Source organism: Canis lupus, chromosome 37 (assembly GCF_048164855.1).
Source record: "Canis lupus baileyi chromosome 37, mCanLup2.hap1, whole genome shotgun sequence".
In the NCBI taxonomy this organism is placed as follows: Eukaryota; Metazoa; Chordata; class Mammalia; order Carnivora; family Canidae; genus Canis; species Canis lupus.
This window is the reverse complement of record NC_132874.1, coordinates 44,992-66,240: the sequence shown is the minus strand read 5'-3', so window position 1 is coordinate 66,240 and position 21,249 is coordinate 44,992. Positions and strand designations below refer to the sequence as shown.

At 41.1% G+C, this 21,249-nt stretch overlaps 1 protein-coding gene across 1 annotated transcript; it reads left to right on the top strand.

Moving 5' to 3' along the window:
* Nucleotides 1-10,014: 10,014 nt before the first annotated feature.
* LOC140626302 (olfactory receptor 10C1-like) lies at nt 10,015-19,938 on the top strand. The gene is made up of 2 exons (XM_072814014.1): nt 10,015-10,948; nt 19,907-19,938. Exons 1-2 carry the CDS (start codon nt 10,015-10,017, stop codon nt 19,936-19,938), a joined length of 966 nt encoding a protein of 321 aa, XP_072670115.1.
* The last annotated feature ends 1,311 nt before the right edge of the window (nt 19,939-21,249 follow it).

The window sequence follows — 21,249 nt, the reverse complement described above, 5'->3', positions numbered from 1 at the left end:
GTGCAGGTGTCCTGGAGTTTCACTACACCTGTATCTTTGGAGTAAATACCCAATAGTGCAATTGCTGGATCAAAGAGTAGCTGTATTTTTAACTTCTTGAGGAACCTCCACAATGTTTTCTAGAGTGGCTGCACCAGTTTGCATTCCCACCAACAGTGCAAGAGGATTCCCCCTTCTCCACATCCTCTCCAACAGTTGTTGTTTCCTGTCTTGTTAATTTTCCCCATTCTCACTGGTAGGAGGTGGTATCTCATTGTGGTTTTGATTGGTATTTCCCTGAGATAAGTGATGCAGAGCACTTTATCACGTGCCTGTTGGCTATGTGTATGTGTTCTTTGGTGAAATTTCTGTTCATGTCATCTGCCCATTTCATGATTGGATTGTTTGTTTCTTTGCTGTTGAGCTTAATAAGTTTACACGTCTTGGATACTAGACCTTTATCTGATATGTCCTTTGCAAATATCTTCTCTCATTCTGTAGGTTGTCTTTTAGTTTTGTTGACTGTTTCTTTGGCTGTGCAGAAGATTTTTATCTTTATTAAATCCCAATAGTTCACTTAAGCTTTTGTTCCCCTTGCCTTCATAGATGTATCTTGCAAGAAGTTGCTGTGGCCAAGTTCAAAAAGGGTGTTGCTGGTGTTCTCCTCTAGGATTTTGATGGATTCTTGTCTCACATTCAGATCTTTCAACCATTGTGAGTTTATCTTTGTGTATGGCATAAGAGAATGCATTCTTCTGCTTGTGGCTGTCCAATTTTCCTAGCACCATTTGTTGAAGAGTCTGTCATTTTTCCAGTGGATATTCTTTCCTGCCCTGTCAAATATTAGTTGACCATAGAGTTGAGTGCCCATTTCTGGGTTCTCTATTCTGTTCCATTGATCTATGTGTCTGTTTTTGTGCCATGTGTCCTCAAGAATTTAAAAATGGAGCTACCCTTTGATCCAGCAATTGCACTACTGCGTATTTACCCCAAAGATACAGATGTAGTGAAATGAAGGGACACCTGCACCCCAATGTTAATAGCAGCAATGTCCACAATAGCCAAATCATGGAAAGAGCTGAGATCTCCTTCAACAGATGAATGGATTAAGAAGATGTGGTATGGGGATCCCTGGGTGGCGCAGCGGTTTAGTGCCTGCCTTTGGCCCAGGGCGCGATCCTGGAGCCCCGGGATCAAATCCCACATCGGGCTCCCGGTGCATGGAGCCTGCTTCTCCCACTGCCTGTGTCTCTGCCTCTCTCTCTCTCTCTCTCTGTGACTATCATAAATTAAAAAAAATTAAAGAAGATGTGGTATGCTTGGAGGGCTGAGCACTGGGTGTTATGCTGTATGTTGGCAAATTGAACTCCAATTAAAAAATTTTTTTTAAAGACAAAAAAATTTAAAAATTTTAAAAATTAAAAAGAAAGATGTGGTGTGAATATACAATGGAATATTAGCTATCAGAAAGGATGGATACCTACCATTTACATTGACATAGATGGAACTAGAGGGTATTATGCTGATCGAAATAAGTCATTCAGAAAAAGACAATTATATGGTTTTACTCATATGTGGAGTGTAAGAAATAGTGCCAATGACCATAAGGGAAGGAGGAGAATATGAATGGGGAAAAATCAGAGAGGGAGACAAAACAGCAGAACTCCTAACTCCAGGAAAGAAACTAAGGGCTGCTCTAGTGTAGGTGGTGGGGTCATGGGGTAACTGGATGATGGACATTAAGGAGGGCAAGTGAGGTTATGAGCACTGAGTGCTATATATTGGCAAATTGAATTAAAAAATTTAATGTATGAATACACCAAACAGGAATAACAGAAACAATGTAATTACTCATGTGCATTACTTTTTAAAGAATATTATGTTTTTTATTTGAAATGTATATTACTTAACACACTTTAACAACTTGAATGCATTATCAAATTTAATACATGATAGTGACCTCCACTGCCACATAAAGCTCTTACTTGTATTTATCAACGCATATACAAAGGTATTTTAGGGTAACAAGGCCATAAGAGGGCTTCTCACAGCCAGCTGTCTTCATCAGGCTGCACTTTGCCATGTTCTCTTCACAAGCCCCTTCTGCAACTCTGAACTTCAGCCTTGATTTTCTTCTCTCATCCCCCAATTCCAGTCCTGTCTGTTCTAGAAAACTCTGCCTTTTCACTGAACTTGTTACTGACAGTTTTCCTTAGTATTCTTTCAGTGCTAGGGTCAGTCATTTAATGATAATGAAATTAATGTCTTTGGTTTAGAAAGCCCTAACTAACCATGTGCTCCTTAGTGCTAACAATTATGGAGAATAGTTCCTGTTTCCAGGATGGAGGGTGTGCAGAAACCCAGCTGCTTTCCCCAATGCAATGCAACCACCTGCTTGAGAGGCTACTACCGACTCTGCAAGGGTTACGTCCTGGGACATATGATGAGAAACCCCCAAACACCAATGCCCTTTTAGAAAGACAAGTCTATATGTCTCACACAAAAAGTCCAGTTTCTCCAGAATACAGCATCCTTCTAGCCTTCTCTTCCAAAGCCCTTCAACTTTGGTGGTTTTTCATATTGTACAAGCTGTAAACCAGGCAGAAGCAGACATAACACTGAGTTCTTGGGCCATTAGACAGAGAGTGTCAAAGCAACGCATTCTCCTTCCCTTAAGGAAAACTCCTGGGCATACAAACCTACTTCTGTGTGCATCTTGTAGGCCAGAATTAGCTGTGGGACACACCTAGCTGCAAGAGAAGCTGAGAAATGTTCTTCAGCTAAGTGATCTGCTACACTAAATAAATTCAGGACTCTGTTTCTGTGGTAGTGAATGTTGGAGAAGGTAAGTGTCTTGTTCAGTACTCATAAACCTAATAAGTATCCCTTTGGCTCTATGTTTGAATTAGGGAGTAATAACTGTAAGAGAACTATGTTTGCATCATACTCAAGCAGTCAGGTGCTAATTCAGGAGAACTAAAACAAAAAAGTATAAACTAGAATGTATGAGGTTGGAACAATAAGTTCTTTATGTGGGATTCCAAAGACCTTTTTGTTCATATTTCATTTGAGGAGGCAGCAATAAGAATTTTATACCCACATGACATTTTCTTCTCCTCTATTCTCTCTCCTTCAACTTTGTAACATGACAATAATAAGTATATGGCACTTTACCCACTTTTTTGTATCATTTAAATAATAAGTATTCAGTATCTAACAGTTTTTTCCACTACCCTAATATATACCCTAAGGGTATATATGTGATTATATATATTTATATATATATATACATATATATATAAATATATATATATCCTTTGACTTTTCACCATTTTATTATTACATTTGATAGAAAAAAGTAGATATCAAACTCCTATGTAACTAAAGGATTATGATTTATTAATTTGTATTTTATAATAATTAGAATAAATAATAATTGCATCAACATAACATGACATGAAAGTTACTGATATAGTTTTCATAACTGTGTTTCATGACCTTTGTTTTATTAGACAAAATATTAAAATATTAAAATATAAATATTTCATATAAATAGCTTAGAGCCACCAAGATTTGGTTGCAATAGTACATTTCATTGTACTATCATACTCTGACATTTTATTGTCATATTATACTCTATACACAGACTGTGATAACAGTAATATAGGCTACTCATTATATTTTAGTATTGAGTTTTCTGTGCTTACATTGACTTCTCTTGCCCTAAATGTTGGCATCTACCAACAGAGAGAAACAGACCTACTCATGACAATTCCTGAGAGACAGAATCAAACTGCTTCTTGACACTCTCCAGTGAGAAGAACATGTGCCTCCTGGGGCAGGGAGGAAGGGCAAGGATCCAGAACAAGGAAAATTGAAATAGAGTGTGTTCTTATTCCACTGTTTTCCAGGAATGAAGAAGGCTCAACTATATCACCCTGTGATTGGCACAGCCTTGCACGCTTCTGTGTGGGGGAGTGGGGAGCACTGGGGCATGGCTGGAGGGATGCAATGCTCTCCCATGAGACACATAGGCTTAAGACCAGACTCCAACAAAAGCTTCTGGGTGCAAAGTCTTAGAAGACTGGCAGACATACATCCTCCAGGTTGTGAGAGGCTGTAATGTGAGGGTGCAGAGGAAATCAAGGACTGGCTCATCAGAAGCAGTAGCCATCTAGTTTTTCCTCAAACGTTATGATTACAGACAGGTACGTGGAATACAATGTCTTAAGAAAATAGGGTTGTAGAAGATGGTGGACTACCGTGTGAAATGCAGTGCCAAACCTGAAGCACTTTTCAGTGCTGACCACAATTTTAATCAGCTGCTTTCTCCTTCTCCGAAGAGTATAACTTAGTCAGTTTACCAGTATTCCTGTCACAAAATTCCTGTAAGTTGTTCTAAGTCAATTATTACACAGGGAATAGAATATCTTATTGTTGGGAAAGGAAATATTTCAATTATTCTACACACTTTATCCAGTCAAATGATAAAATAGTTTCTTCTGTATCATGTTAAGGCATCACCTTATCATCAGGTTCTTGGTACAGCGACTGCGGGGAAATTGTGGAAAGCAATGGGTAACCATCTCTATAATCTGTAATGAGCCACTTATGTAAATTGTGTCTACTAGTCAGATATTTCAGGAATGAAATTTCATAATAATGAAGATTAGTATTCACTGAGTGTTTCTTGTATACCAGGCCCCGTGCTAAGTGTTTCAGATACAATGTCTAATAACCTGTAACATATTTTCCTTTGGTTGATAGGAAAAGAAAGATTTTGCTATGAAAACAGGCTGAGTCAGCCAAGGAACATTTCTAATTATTGGAGATGACCCAAAAATGAATCACTTGTGCTGGGTTATTTCCAAGGCAGAACAACATAGAGAGTGCTTGTCTTGGCTGTAAAGGCTGGGTAAGGCAGTATGTGAAGCCAAGCCATTAAAATTGCCTTATTGAGACAGAACATGAAAGACTCCTAACTCTGGGAAACGAACTAAGGGTGGTGGAAGGGGAGGTGGGCAGGGGGTGGGGGTGACTGGGTGACGGGCACTGAGGTGGGCACTTGATGGGATGAGCACTGGGTGCTATTCTATATGTTGGCAAATTGAACACCAATAAAAATAAATTTATAAAAAATAAATAAAATTGCCTTATTTCCCTCCTGTTTCTCCCATATATCCAAGAATCACTAAGAGTCTATCTCAATATGTAAATTTTCAGAATCTCACCAGTGTTCAAGGGTTACTTCATCTTTATTACGCTGAATAGGAATCTATAAATAGAATTTCTCATTGGGCATGAAACTTCTTTATCTTAAAATTATAGGACAGTGCCATTTGCTTGGTCATAGACTGTTAATAGCATACTTTTATAGACTGATAATAATATATTTATATATGATAAGATATATATTTATTTTGTGTATAACATAATAATGGAGAGTCAATATAATTCATTACTGTGATGTTTTAAAAGACAAGAAGTTTTGATGCTGATAAGTTGCATCTTAATGGCTATTTCTTCCTTTTTATTCATGGCTTGCCTCTACAGTGTTTGCATTTTTAACTCAAAATAGCACAGCAAGAAAGATAGGAAGGCCTCCATCATCCTTCCTTTACAGAGAAATGATGAATCAGAACTTTAAGTCAAGAAAATGTGTCAGGTGAGAGACAGAAGCAATGTTCAAACACAGTTGTTCTACTGCTTGATGCTCTTTCTGCAGTTGTCTGGCAACTGCTTTGAGTATCTCACTCTTTCCATAGAACTGATTAAAATAAAATGTCTTTGGTATGTACATATAGCTGGTCTCTACTACATGTACCTCAGGTCCCCATACTAAAGTCAGTGGAGAGTAAATTCTAAAAACAATAGGAAGTATAATTTTAAAAATCAGATTTTACCTGTTTCAGTATCAGGCCAAGTAGAGATAGGGAGGGAGAAGAGAATCTGGCCACATTTGTTTGTATGCTCATCTCCTATGAGTTTAGTATTTATTTCTAGGCAGAGTACCACTCTTTGTCAGGTTAAATATTTAGAAGCACTCACAGACCTTCACTGCCTCTGACATCCTATTTTTCAACTGTCCCTGAACTTCATGAGGTTTTAAAATGTACTTATTGTGATGTGACTCTTTGGTTCATCCTGTGAGTACAACTATATCAACTGACACACACATTAGGCTTTGTGACCAGCCCCACTGTGTGCATCCACAGTAGGTTCCCCTGTTTCCCAGGGTTTTCTGATCCCCATCCCCAAAACTGACTTTGGCATTTACCATCTGCAGTATAAATGGGATGGGACATTTGTGAAAGGAGATTTTCACCTATCACTGCTTGAGAAGGACTCAGACATTCTCATTTTCTGGGTGGGATTTCCCCCTTGGCTTCTCTATTGGCATCACCAAAGAAACAGCAATTCCTCCTAAATTCAGGAAGATATAAGGGGGAAGTCTATGTTTATGTATTTAACTGAAAGGTGGATTGAAAACTTCTCCACATCCAGAGTTTCTGTGCAACTACGAGACTTTTATTAAAAAGTCAGGATGCTTAAGAAAATATTTTGAGTCAGAAAAAAAGATAAGTAACTAAGGTCTGTTTTCTTTGCTTCAGCCTTAACTGAATTATGTTACTTTGTGGGAATTATATATATTAAAATTAATTACAATGCAACAAAAATGCTTACAAACGTTTTAATATACACATAAATACTGCTGAGCCACCCAAGCTGCCTGAGGGCTGGATTCTTATATCTGCTTGTACATTCAATCTCCTCTGCTGTTTTGACTGAAATAAATGAAGAAAATTTAGCCTTAGACTTTTATAAGTGTATATGTATCTAAGAACCATTTGAGATAACTGTGGATATTCTTTGTACTACACAAAAACTCAAGTAATCAGCTGTGATGTACACTTTAATATTAATAAACTTTTAATACTCCACTAAAAAAATATATATATACACATAAATACAGTATAATAGACTACCTGATGTGTGACCAAATTTTCCAATAGTCATTGGGAATCTCATTATGCAGAGTTGTTATTTCATATTTCCCAGTTTTTATTTGGTCCACTTGTTTCATCCTTAACTTTGGGCACTTTTGCATAGCTCAGTAGACACCCAAAGCAGTAGATTAAAATGATCCATAACATAACTATTTTTCCCCAGGATGTAATGTTCAGGTGGCATGTTTATGTGTGTATGTATGCATGTATTTTCTGCTGTTCTCTCCATCATGGCAGATACATAGCAAAACATGAAGTGGGGATGAAGATAATGAATCAGAAGGAATGATCCTAATCATTGTGATAAAAAATTCCACAAGAGGATGTATGTGAGGTAAATCTATGGTGACATACACATGACACAGGCAGTACTATGGCCAATACTTATTAAGTATTAAAACACTTTTCTAAGTGATTTTATGAGAATTAACTCACTTAATCCTCATAGCAACCCCAGTAGGAACATACCACTATCACCTACTTTTATACATGGGAAAATTGATGAAACAGTTTAAGTAAATGTTAACTTTGACTCAGCATTAGATGGCTATAATATTTGAACCCAGAGAGAACGTCTGCAAAATTCTCTTAATTCGTATGCTACTCAGTATGGATTTGAATGTGTGTGTTTCTGCGTGAGGGTGTATGTGTATAAGCAAAAATATATATTTTTGTACATATGTTTTTGTGAATGCACTTAATATATTTGTCTATTGATAATAACTTGGAACCTCAGAAAGCATACTTTTGTGTTAAATATACTAGCATAAAATGTTACTGTGGGATAAACAGTGATGTGTTCTAAACAAATGTAGTGTAAACATAGTCTCAAGTTGTGCTAATGAACAGATAGAATCCAGAGCAATAGATTTGCACCCTCCTTGTGCTTCTGCTCTTTTCATGGCAAACATTGTTTTTAATCTTGCTTGATGACATTTCAAAAGAATAATCCAAACTGGGGTACATCCACACAAAGAACCAGGAATATTTTGTCAGGAATTGATAGATATTAGATTGAGAGACAAAAAAACTATCACATTTGGGACATTTGAGGGATCTGAGCTTTATCATGTTAACTTCAGAAAATAGACTGGGCACCCATGGGGAGAATGTACGGGGAGCCAGTGTAAAGCTTAGCATTCCAGCTTTTCCTCATTACAGGAGAACTTATTCACTGGTAAGTGTGTTAGGTATAATGGTAAGCAAAGGTAGAGAAATACCATTCTCTGTGTCTGTGTCGAGCCTATGTTCAGGAAGAAATAAGCAATTGATTGTCCTTGGAGTGGTGTGAGCTCTCATGGTGGTTACTGGTGGTGGGAACACATGTAGGGATGTATTCATGCCTAGTATGGGGGCAAGACAGAGCAGGAGTGGAGAAGAAGTTTCCAGAGAGGAGAAGATGCCTTCCTACAATCTGAGCATACTGGGCAGTTCACTGAGTAGACAGTCAGGGAGGCAGATGTCAAGCCCCTACAAGAAAATGAGCTCAAAGAGAAAGAAATCTATGCAAGCTAGGCACTCATTAAAGGATGCAAGTGTGCAAGCAGTTGGATATACTGTAATGTGTGGTACTTTGGTTAAGTGGTAAGGTAAAAGTTTCTATCAATAGTCAGTGAACCAATCCATAAATTTTCATGAATTACATGAAGATATTTGAATTTTAACTTGAAAACAGTAGTAGTTCTCATTTAGCAAAGAACCTATGATGGGGAATGGATGGCAGATGAGAAGTGTTAAAGACAAAGAAGTTTGTTACCTTGAGCAGTGAACTATGGTGTAGATGTGGTGTGAGTGGTTGTGGCAGGTCTCACTTCTGGGCCCGCTGCTCTGTGCCCAGAGCTGCCTTCCAACACCCAGTCCCCAGGACACATCCTGGCTTTAGTGCTCTGCATTATAGCAATTATTTATTCATTGAATACCCACTTAATTTCTGATTTTTAAAAAAGATTTTAAAAAAGATTTTATGTATTTATTCATGAGAGACACAGAGAGAAAGAAAGACAGAGAGACAGAGAGGCAGAGACACAGGCAGAGGGAGAAGCAGGCTTCCTGTTGGGAGCCCAATGTGGGACTCAATCCCAGGACTCCAGGATCACACCCTGATCCAAAGGCAGATGCTCAATCACTGAACCATCCAGGCATCCCTTTTTTAAAAAAGATATTATTTATTTATTCATCTCACACACACACACACACACACACACACACACACACACACAGGCAGGGACATAGTTAAAGAGAGAAGCAGACTCCCTGCAGGGAGCCCTATGTGGGACTGAATCCCAGAACTCCGGGATCATGCCCTGAGCCGAAGGCAGATGCGCAACTGCTGAGCCACCCAGGCGTCCCATAATTTCTGCTTCCTTTTTTTTAAAGATTTTATTTATTTAATCATGAGAGGCACAAAAAGAGAGAGGCAGAGACACAGGCAGAGGGAGAAGCAGGCTCCACGCAGGGGAGCCCAATGCAGGACTCGATCCTGGGACTCCAGGATCACACCCTGGGCCAAAAGCAGACCCTAAACTGCTGAGCCACTATAATTTCTGTTTCTTTCACTAAATAAGTTCGACTTGGGGAAAAATGGTAGGTTTTTTTTTTTTCATTGTTAAATCTCAGTACCTGTAGCAGTAAGTACAGAACACTGTGTTCAGTGAACACTTGCTAAATGAATGTGTGAAGAATTCAGTGAAAACAGAAATAGAAAGGTGTGAGAGGAGCTTTGTCTGGCAGAGTATTTGATGACTGATTCATGGAAGAAATGAGAGAATTGAGCCGAAGTTAATTTTTTTCAATTTTATACTTGGTGACTAGGTGCATTTTTGAACGGATCAACTGGCATTGTGAACACAATGTGAACAGGATTTGGTTTTTAAAGGCATGAGGGCAAATGCAATTCCCAAAATTTTTAAATTTTAGAATTGCAGGTAAGAAATGTATCTCTCTGAGTTACTAGAGCACATTAGAAGCAATATAGAGATTTGCATTTATAGCTGAATGAAACTTTCCTTGCTGTCCTCTTCCCCAGATCATGAATGCCAGCTGTTCCCTGTGGCAGGACAACAGCCTGTCTGTCAAGCACTTCTCATTCGCCAAGTTCTCTGAGGTCACTGAACAGTGTTTCCTTTTATTCACCCTCATCCTACTCATGTTTTTAGCATCCCTGACGGGCAACGCCCTCATAGCCCTTGCCATCTGGACCAACCCGGTCCTCTACACGCCCATGTACTTCTTCCTGGCCAACCTATCTGTCTTAGAGATTGGCTACACTTGCTCGGTCATACCCAAGATGCTGCAGAGCCTTGTGAGTGAGGCTCGGGGCATCTCCAGGGAGGGCTGTGCTACACAGATGTTTTTCTTCACATTATTTGCTATCAGCGAATGCTGTCTTTTGGCAGCCATGGCTTTTGACCGCTACACTGCCATATGCTCCCCACTCCACTATGCAACTCGAATGAGTCGTGGTGTGTGTTCCCAGTTGGCTGTGGTTTCATGGGGAGTGGGTTGCATTGTAGGTTTGGGCCAGACCAACTATATTTTCTCCTTGAACTTCTGTGGCCCCTGTGAAATAGATCACTTCTTTTGTGACCTCCCACCTATCTTGGCTCTTGCCTGTGGCGATACATCCCATAATGAAGTTGCAGTCTTTGTCGTGGCCATTCTTTGCATTTCCAGCCCGTTTTTACTAATCGTTGCTTCCTATGGCAGAATCCTAGCTGCTGTTCTGATCATGCCCTCTCCCGAAGGCCGCCGTAAAGCTCTTTCCACCTGTTCTTCCCACCTCCTTGTAGTGACACTCTTCTATGGCTCTGGGTCTGTCACCTACTTGAGACCCAAGGCCAGCCATTCACCAGGAACAGATAAACTCCTAGCTCTGTTCTACACAGTGGTGACATCCATGCTCAATCCTATCATCTACAGTTTACGGAACAAGGAGGTCAAGGCAGCTCTCTGGAGAACCCTGGGTAGAAAAAATGTTTTGACTCGTGGGTAGATCCCAAAGGACCATGCAAATCTTCTCTTTAAAAAGATGCACACATGACCTGAGAGTAAAGAAAGAAATAAAAACTAAGCTCTCTGCAACCTATTTTGTAAGAACCCTTTTTTTTTATAATAGTAGATATAATTTGGGAGATACCTCTGTACTCACAGTCAAGTTCTGATTGTCCAAAGTCTGGAAGAAAGTTGGCTACCAAGAATTTTAATAGATTGTCCAATATTAGACAGGTTATCCAAAATATGTTAGCCCCTGTGCTTAGTGTATAAATTCCCAGGTTATATCTCAGAAGTCTGGCAAATTCTCATTCTGTTCTTTTAGGCACTTTTTAGCCTCTGAGGGTTCCATCTGACTCTGCTCTGGTCTCAGGGGGAAGTATTCACATGTATGCCTGTCCCACCTGACTCTCAATCCCCTAATAACTCCACGAAGCACATTATTTCCTTCCATAGAAATGTTTTAAACACTTCAGCCTTAATTATTGTTACACGATATAGAATTAATTCTGTGAGTTGCATGCACTGTAAAATAAACATGCAAAAAAAGTAAACACATTTCAGAGGTATTTGTGGTATAATATTAAAAGAAAAAAATGGAAAACTTTTATCAAGAGTCTCCATGGTGAAATGTTTTTAAAAAGAAAATCATTTAAATTCAAGGATAGAAGGGGAAAAATAAATTAATAATAATTAACATAAATAATTTAAGAGGTTTTGTGTAATTTATAAAATTTGCATATGTGCAAATGAGTTCTGATTCCATATGTTTAGAAATGATCCACACACTTGCTCTGGAGAGAAATAAACATGTCACAACACAGTGGCTGTAGCCATCTGGAGAGACATTGCCTGGTTTTCAGGGAGGTGCTGTGATCTATATGAGGTGTTGGAAACTACTTATGCAGTAGCTGTAATAGCACAGAGCAGAAGTCTCTTAATTACCAGGTATGATGAATAGTCCTGGTATGATGTACAGCATTGTCTAGTTAGCAACACTGTGCTGTACCCTTGACATGTGCTGGGAGAGTAGATCATGCACACAGGATTGCTCTGAGGTGAGGGATGTGTTAATAATAATAACTTGATGGTGCTAATCACTTCACAATGCATATGTGTTTCAAATCATCACCAGTGTAAAGACACAAAGTTTTACCTGATATATAAATCTCAATTAACTGGAAAAGATCAAAGGATGTGATGATTCTATCAGGAAATAATAGTGATATTCACTAATGACCAAGATGTGTGTTTTGCCAGATATTCCTATTTTACCAAAAGCTGTCCATTCAAACATGTAACTTATGTATAATACAAATATTAAAATATGTAATTGTAGGCCCTTTTATTAAAACAAAATAATATATGCTTTTCAGAGTAAATTTATAAAATATATAAAAATACAAAACATAGAATTTAATTCACTTTTATTCCTTCCATGCAGGAGTAACTAATGTAAATATTTCATTTATTTAATTTTACCCTTTTGCTTTCTGCTAACCACACATACACTCAAGTCCCATCTCATGACAGAGTATGTTATCAAAACATATATACTATTTTGAAAGCTGTTGAAAATATTAAAAGTACCAAAAATGCATCTTCTAAAACATTTAATGTTTGTTTTGAATCTCTAGATTGTAATGAATTAACTTACCCTCCATATTTTTTCCATTAAATACTACTGAACATTAATAGTGAGAAATTCTTTGCTAACTTTGATCCTCAAACACTGTGCCATTTTGTTTCCAAGAGACTCTGTAGCACCAGAGCTCTGACAGCAGCACCAACCATTGAGTCACCACCATTTACTGGATTCTGAATATATAAAAGTCAGTTAAAGCTCCTTAAATGTTTCTCTAATGTTTGACCTTAAAAACCACTAGTGTACTACTGTTCTTGTTCTCCACATATGGAGACCAAGGAACAGAGGCTGGAGCCACTCATCCCCAGGAGTCAGCAAGGACAGGCATCTGGTGTAGGATCCCATAGCTCTCATCCATGATTTCAAGTAGGTTTATTCCATTAATTCTGATCCCCTGCATTCTCTGCCCCCAAGATAAATAAGAATGAAAAGACCAGATAATGCCTTTGCTGGGAAGGGACAGCCTTGGTGATGTAGTTTTAGAATATAGGTGTGGTTTGGTGGGATGAATCCAGAGCTGATGACCAAGAAATAATTTTTTTAAAAGATTTTATTTATTCATTCATGAGATATACAGAGAGGGAGGCAGAGACATAGGCAGAGGGAGAAGCAAGCTCTATGCAGGAAGCCCAATGTGGGATTTGATCCCAGGACTCCAGAGTCATGCCCTGAGCTAAAGGGAGATGCTCAACTGCTGAGCCAACCAGGCGTCCCCCAAGAAATAATTCTTGAGACATGTTGCAAAATGGTGATTTTATTAAAGCACAGAGACAGGACCCACCCAGAAGAAAAGCTGCATCCCTGGGACAGTGAAGGGTGGCTGATTTTATTTTATTTTATTTTATTTTATTTTTTTTTTTTTGTGGCTGATTTTATACCTGGGACCTAGGGGGTGAGGAAATGGGAGATTTCCAGGAAAAACCTTCATATGCTGAAGAGGACCTACAGATACTGGAGGCCTTGCCCTTGTCAAGTTAAGGTCGTTTTTTCCCTCTAGACATGCATTTACATGGAGACAGTTGGGAGCTCCCTGGAGGAATGTAACGCCTATCCCAACCAGGAGTTGGGGGGGTGGCACAGGGTGTGAGCTTGTGCTTTCTTCTCAGCTGGCTTTCTGCTCCCTCATCATTTCACTCCTGACAATTTTGACCCTTAAATCTTCAAGGTTGTTGAAGGTAGAAGGTCTCACCATCTTCTGTAACTTATTTCTGCTGGGTTAGGGGGTGAAGATATCCTTCCCTGTGGGTCAATATTGGTCATTGGGGGAATATATAGGGGAGTTACAAAAAGAGGGAAGCCACTGAATCCAATGAGAAAAACAGAGATGAAACTCCTTGAGTAGAAGATAGATCATCTGTGAGCTGGAAGTTATGGCTGTATAGGAGTCTTGGGATGAGGCAGGGAGACACCAGAAATGACAAAAGATAGTATTATAATGAGAAAGTGAAGTCTGAACAAAAGACCTTAAATAATTGATCTTGGATATTTTTCCTCCATTTGAGGAGTTTAAAGCAATCACTAAAGAAAGATCATTAAAGCATCAAACTTGAGTTGTAGGGGCAAGATGGCCAAAGAATAGGATCCCCAAGTCACCTGTCCCCACCAAATTACCTAGATAACCTTCAAACCATCCTGAAAACCTACGAATTCGGGTTGAGAATTAAAGAGAGAACAGCTGGAATGCTACAGTGAAAAGAGTTCACGCATCTATCAAGGTAAGAAGACGGGGGGAAAAAGAAATAAAGAAAGAAAAGGCATGCAAGGGGGAGAGGCCCCATGGGGAGCCTAGCTAAGGCACTGCGGCCAGTGCCCCCAGGGCAGGAAAGCCCCATCCCGGAGAAGCAGGGGCTTCACCAATCTTCCTGGAAGGAAAGACGCTCACAGGGAGATGGAGCAGGATCCCAGGAGGGGCGGGGATGCCCTCAGGCTCTCTGGAACACTAACAGAGCACCTGTGTCCCAGGGAGAGCGCGCCACAACCTGCGGCTGAGCTCCCTAAAGGGCTGCAGCGCCGCGCCCCGCCCCGTGGGGCCAGGAGCAGCAGGGAAGCAGCTGGGGCAGCGGATCCGCGTGGAGGGGGCTGCCCAACCCAAGTAACTGGCACAAAAACAGACACATAGATCAATGGAACACAATAAAGAATCCAGAAGTGGACCCTCAACTTTATGGTCAACTAATATTCGACAAAGGAGGAACGACTATTCACTGGAAAAAAGTCTCTTCAATAAATGGTGCTGGGCATTTGAACGACAAATACCCACCATATCCTTCGGCGTGGATGGACTGGAGGGTATTATGCTGAGTGAAAGAAGTCAATCAGAGAAGGACAAATATTATATGGTCCATTCATTTGGGGAATATAAATAATAGTGAAAGGAAATGAAGGGGAAAGGAGAAAAAAAGTGGGAAATATCAGAAAGAGAGACAGAACATGGAAGACTGTTAACTCTGGGAAACTAACTAGGGGTGATGGAAGGGGAGGAGGGCGGGGGTGGGGGTGACTGGGTGGCGGGCACTGAGGTGGGCACTTGACGGGATGAGCACTGGGTGTTATTCTGTATGTTGGCAAAATGAACACCAATAAAAAATTAATTAATTATTAAAAACAACCAAAAAAAAAAAGAAAAAAGAAATAAATGGTGCTAGGAAAATTGGACATCCACATGCACAAGAATGAAACTAGACCACTCTCTTGCACCATACACAAAGATAAACTCAAAATGGATGAAAGATCTAAATGTGAGACAATCCCCAAGGAGATTCACAGTGGCCTAACAGGATAAACAGGTTAAACAAGTTTAACTGAGCCCTGCACCACGCTGGGGGCTGAGCAGCTCCCTCAAGTGCTAATGGCTGAAAATCAGAACAACAGGCCCCTCCCCCAGAAGACAAGGAAGACAGACAGGGGAAAAACAAATTATTGACCAAGCAGCGTTGGAAAGTTCCAGGGGAAGTCGAGGGATTTACAGTATACAGAGTCAAAGGATACTCACTCTTTTTTTTTTTTTTTTAGGATTTTATTTATTTTTTCATAGACACAGAGAGAGAGGCAGAGACACAGGCAAAGGGAGAAGCAGGCTCCATGCAGGGAGCCTGATGTGGGACTCGATCCCGGGTCTCAGGATCACACCCCAGGCTGCAGGCAGTGCCAAACCGCTGCGCCACCAGGGCTGCCCTGTTTTTTGTTTTTGATTTCTGTTTGCTTCCCCCGCTTTTCTTTTTTTTCATCCATGAAAGCAAGAGAAACAAAAGCAAAAATGAACTATTAGAACTTCAGCAAGATAAGAAGCTTTTGCACAGCAAAAGATACCGTCAACAAAACTAAAAGACAACCTACAGAATGGGAGAAGATATTTGCAAATGACATAACAGATAAAGGGCTGGTTTCCAAGATCTATAAAGAACTTCTTAAACTCAACACCAAAGAAACAAACAATCCAATCATGAAATGGGCAAAAGACATGAACAGAAATCTCTCAGAGGAAGACATAGACATGGCCAACAAGCACATGAGGTAATGCTCCGCATCACTCGCCATCAGGGAAATACAAATCAAAACCACAATAAGATACCACCTCACACCTGTGAGAATGGGGAAAATTAACAAGGCAGGAAACCACAAATGTTGGAGAGGATGTGGAGAAAGGGGAACCCTCCTGCGCTGTTGGTAGGAATGTGAACTGGTGCAGCCACTCTGGAAAACTGTGTGGAAGTTCCTCAAAGAGTTAAAAATAGACCTGCCCTACGACCCAGCAATTGCACTGTTGGGGATTTACCCCAAAGACGTAGATGCAATGAAACGCCAGGACACCTGCACCCCGATGTGTCTAGCAGCAATGTCCATAATAGCCAAATGGTGGAAGGAGCCTCGGTGTCCATCAAAAGATGAATGGATAAAGAAGATGTGGTTTATGTACACAATGGAATATTCCTCAGCCATTAGAAACGACAAATACCCACCATTTGCTTCGATGTGGATGGGACTGGAGGGTATTATGCTGAGTGAAATAAGTCAGTCGGAGAAGGACAAAAATTATATGGTCTTACTCATTTGGGGAATATAAAAAAATAGTGAAATGGAATAAAGGGGAAAGGAGAAAAAATGAGTGGGAAATATCAGGAAGGTAGACAGAACATGAGAGACTCCTAACTCTGGGAAACAAACTAGGGGTGGGGGAAGGGGAGGTGGGCGGGGCTTGGGGGGTGACTGGGTGAGGGGCACTGAGGTGGGCACTTGACAGGATGAGCAGTGGGTGTTATTCTCTATGTTGGCAAATTGAACACCAATAAAAAAGAAATTTATAAAAAAGAAAGGAAAAATCTACGTTTAATTGTGGTTCCCGAGGACGCTGAAAGGGCCAGAGGGCCAGAATATGTATTTGAACAAATCATAACTGAAAACTTTCCTAATCTGGGAAAGGAAACAGGCATTCAGATCCAGGAAATACAGAGATGTCCCCCTACAGTCAATAAATACTGCTCAACACCTCGACATTTAATACTGAAGCTTGCAAATTCCAAAGATAAAGAGAAGATCCTTAAAGCAGCAGGAGACAAGAAATCTCTAACTTTTATGGGGAGAAATATTAGATTAACAGCAGACCTCTCCACAGTGACCTGGCAGGCCAGAAAGGGCTGGCAGGATATATTCAGGGTCCTAAATGAGAAGAACATGCAGCCAAGAACACTTTATACAGCAAGACTCTCATTCACAATAGGAGAAATAAAGAGCTTCGAAGATAGGCAGGAACTGAAAGAATATGTGACCACCAATCCGACCCTGCAAGAAATATTAAGGTGGGCTCTTAAAATTCCTCTGTAAGAGGAAGTTCAATGGAACAATCCACAAAAACAGGGACTGAATAGGTATCATGATGACACTAAACGCATATCTTTCAATAGTAATTCTGAACGTGAATGGGCTTAATGACCCCATCAAAAGGTGCAGGGTTTCAGATTGGATAAAAAAGCAGGACCCATCTATTTGCTGTCTACAAGAGACTCATTGCAGACATAAGGACACCTACAGCCTGAAAATAAAAGGTTGGAGATCCATTTACCATTCAAATGGTCCTCAAGTGACAGCAAAGGTAGCCATCCTTATATTAGATAAATTAAAGTTTATCCCGAAGACTGTAGTGAGAGATGAAGAGGGACAGTATATCATACTTAAAGGATCTATCCAACAAGAGGACTTAACAATCATCAATATATATGCCCCGAATGTGGGAGCTGCCAAATATATCAATTAATAACCAAAGTTAAGACATACTTAGGGAATAAAGGGGAAAGAAGAAAAAATGAGTGGGAAATATCAGGGAGGGAGACAGAACATGGGAGACTCCTAACTCTGGGAGACGGGCGGGGATGGTGGAGGGGGAGGTGAGCCAGGGGTGGCGGTGTCTGGGTGACAGACACTGGGGTAGGGCTTGATGGGATGAGCACTGGGTGTTATTCTATATGTTGGCAAATTGAACACCAATAAAAATAAATTTATATTAAAAAAGAGGAAGAACTGTTATAGGTTAAAATATATTTAAGAGCCACAATGAACCCTTATTGATACTGATTCAAACAAAACTTGCTATAAAAACACATCCTTTAGGGGTTTCAGGGGTTAGCTAAGTCAGTTAAGTGTCTGCCTTTGGCTCAGGTCATGATCCCAGAATCCTGGAATCAATCTCTTCATCGAGTTCCTGCGGAGGGAGCCTGCTTCTCCCTCTGCCCTGGCACCTGCTGGTACTCTCTCCCACTCTCTCAAAGAAATCTGTAAAATCTTTAAAACATAATAATAATAAAAACATATTTTTTAGGTAAAAAAAGACATGTGGGAGAGGAGGGGCAAGATGTCTGAAGAGTAGGGTCCCCAAATCACCTGTCTCCACCAAATTACCTAGATAACCTTCAAATCATCCTGAAAATCTACGAATTCGGTCTGAGATTTAAAGAGAGACCAGCTGGAACGCTACAGTGAGAAGAGTTCGCGCTTCTATCAAGGTAGGAAGACGGGGGAAAAAGAAAAAAAGAAACAAAAGGCATCCAAGGGGGAGGGGCCCCGCGAGGAGCCAGGCTAAGGCCTGGGCGAGTACACCCAGGACAGGAGAGCTCCGTCCGGGAGAAGTAGGAGCTGCACCAACCTTCCCGGGCGGAAAGGCCTCGCAGGGAGTTGGAGCAGGACCCCAGGAGGGCGGGGATGCCCTCGGGCTCCCTGGGACACGAACAGGCACCTGAGCCCCGGGAGAGTGCGCCGAGCTCCCTAAGGGCTGCAGCGTGCACGGCGGGACCTGGAGCAGCTCGGAGGGGCTCGGGGGTGGCTCCGCGGAGGGCGCTGCGGGGCGGGAGCAGCTGGGGGGGCTCGGGGGCGGCTCCGCGGAGGGCGCTGCGGGGCGGGAGCAGCTGGGGGGTGCTCGGGGGCGGCTCCCCGGAGGGGGCTGCGGGGCGGGAGCGCGAATCCAACAGCACAGAACCCGGGAGCACAGGGCGCCGGGACACAGTCCAGGATCCGGCCTTCCCCCGGGACAGGCAGAGGCCGGGAACCCACAGGACCACAAGGATGCTCCTGAGCCGAGCTGAGCAGAGCAGTGGCCCCGCCCGCTGGAGCCTCCAGGCCCTGCAGGCGGAGAGCTCCGGAGTTCCTGTGGGGGCTGAATCCAGGTTTCCAGAGCTGCCGCCGCCACTGGGGTGTTCCTCCTGGGGCCTCACGGGGTAAACAACCCCCACTGAGCCCTGCACCAGGCAGGGCCAGAGCAGCTCCCCCAAGTGCTAACACCTGAAAATCAGCACAACAGGCCCCTCCCCCAGAAGACCAGCTAGAAGGACAAGTTCCAGGGGAAGTCAAGGGACTTCAAGTATACAGAAAAAGAGATACTCCCCCGTGGTTTTTGTTTTTTTTTTGTTTTTTGTTTTTATTTCTGTTGTGCTTCCCCCACCCTTTTTTCCCTTTCATTCTTTTTCTTTCTCTTTCTCTTTTTCTTCTTTTTCTTTTTTCTTCCTTTTTTCTTTTTTCTTTTTCTCTTTTCTTTCCTTCTTTCTCTTTTTCTCCTTTTCGCAATACAACTTGTTTTTGGCCACTCTGCACTGAGCAAAATGACTAGAAGGAAAACCTCACCTCAAAAGAAAGAATCAGAAACAGTCCCCTCTCCCATACAGTTACAAAATCTGGATTACAATTCAATGTCAGAAAGCCAATTCAGAAACACTATCATACAGCTACTGGTGGCTCTGGAAAAAAGCATAAAGGACTCAAGAGACTTCATGACTGCAGAATTTAGATCCACAGAATTTAGATCCAATCAGGAAGATATTAAAAATCAATTGAATGAGATGCAATCCAAACTAGAAGTCCTAACGACGAGGCTTAACGAGGTGGAAGAAAGAGTGAGTGACATAGAAGACAAGTGGATGGCAAAGAGGGAAACTGAGGAAAAAGACAGATAATTAAAAGACAATGAGGTTAGACTAAGGGAAATAATCGACAGCCGGAGGAAGAAAAACCTACGTGTAATTGGGGTTCCCGAGGGCGCCGAAAGGGACAGAGGGCCAGAATATGTATTTGAACAAAACCTAGCTGAAGACTTTCCCAATCTGGGAAGGGAAACAGGCATTCAGATCCAGGAAATAGAGAGATCCCCCCCCCCTAAAATCATAAAAACCGTTCAACACCTCGACATCTAATAGTGAAGCTTGCAAATTCCAAAGATAAAGAGAAGATCCTTAAAGCAGCAAGAGACAAGAAACCCCTGACTTTTATAGGGAGGAGTATTAGGGTAACAGCAGACCTCTCCACAGAGACCTGGCAAGCCAGAAAGGGCTGGCAGGATATATTCAGGGTCCTAAATGAGAAGAACATGCAACCAAGAATACTTTATCCAGCAAGTCTCTCATTCAGAATGGAAGGAGAGATAAAGAGCTTCCAAGACAGGCAGGAACTGAAAGAATATGTGACCTCCAAACCAGCTGTGCAAGAAATTTTAAGGGGGACTCTTAAAATTCCCCTTTAAGAAGAAGTTCAGTGGAACAATCCACAAAAACAAGGACTGAATAGATATGATGACACTAAACTCAGATATCTCCATAGTAACTCTGAACGTGAACAGGCTTAATGACCCCATCAAAAGGCGCATGGTTTCAGACTGGATAAAAAAGCAGGACCCATCTATTTGCTGTCTACAAGAGACTCATTTTAGAAAGAAGAACACCTACAACCTGAAAATAAAAGGTTGGAGAACCGTTTACCATTCCAATGGTCCTCAAAAGAAAGCAGGGGTAGCCATCCTTATATCAGGTAAACTAAAATTTACCCCGAAGACTGTAGTGAGAGATGAAGAGAGACATTATCTCATACTTAAAGGATCTATCCAACAAGAGGACTTAACAATCCTCAATATATATGCCCCGAATGTGGGAGCTGCCAAATATTTAAACCAATTAATAACCAAAGTGAAGAAATACTTAGATAATAATACACTTATACTTGGTGACTTCAATCTAGCTCTTTCTACCCTCGATAGGTCTTCTAAGCATAACATCTCCAAAGAAACGAGAGATTTAAATGATACACTGGACCAGATGGATTTCACAGATATCTACAGAACTTTATATCCAAACTCAACCGAATACACATTCTTCT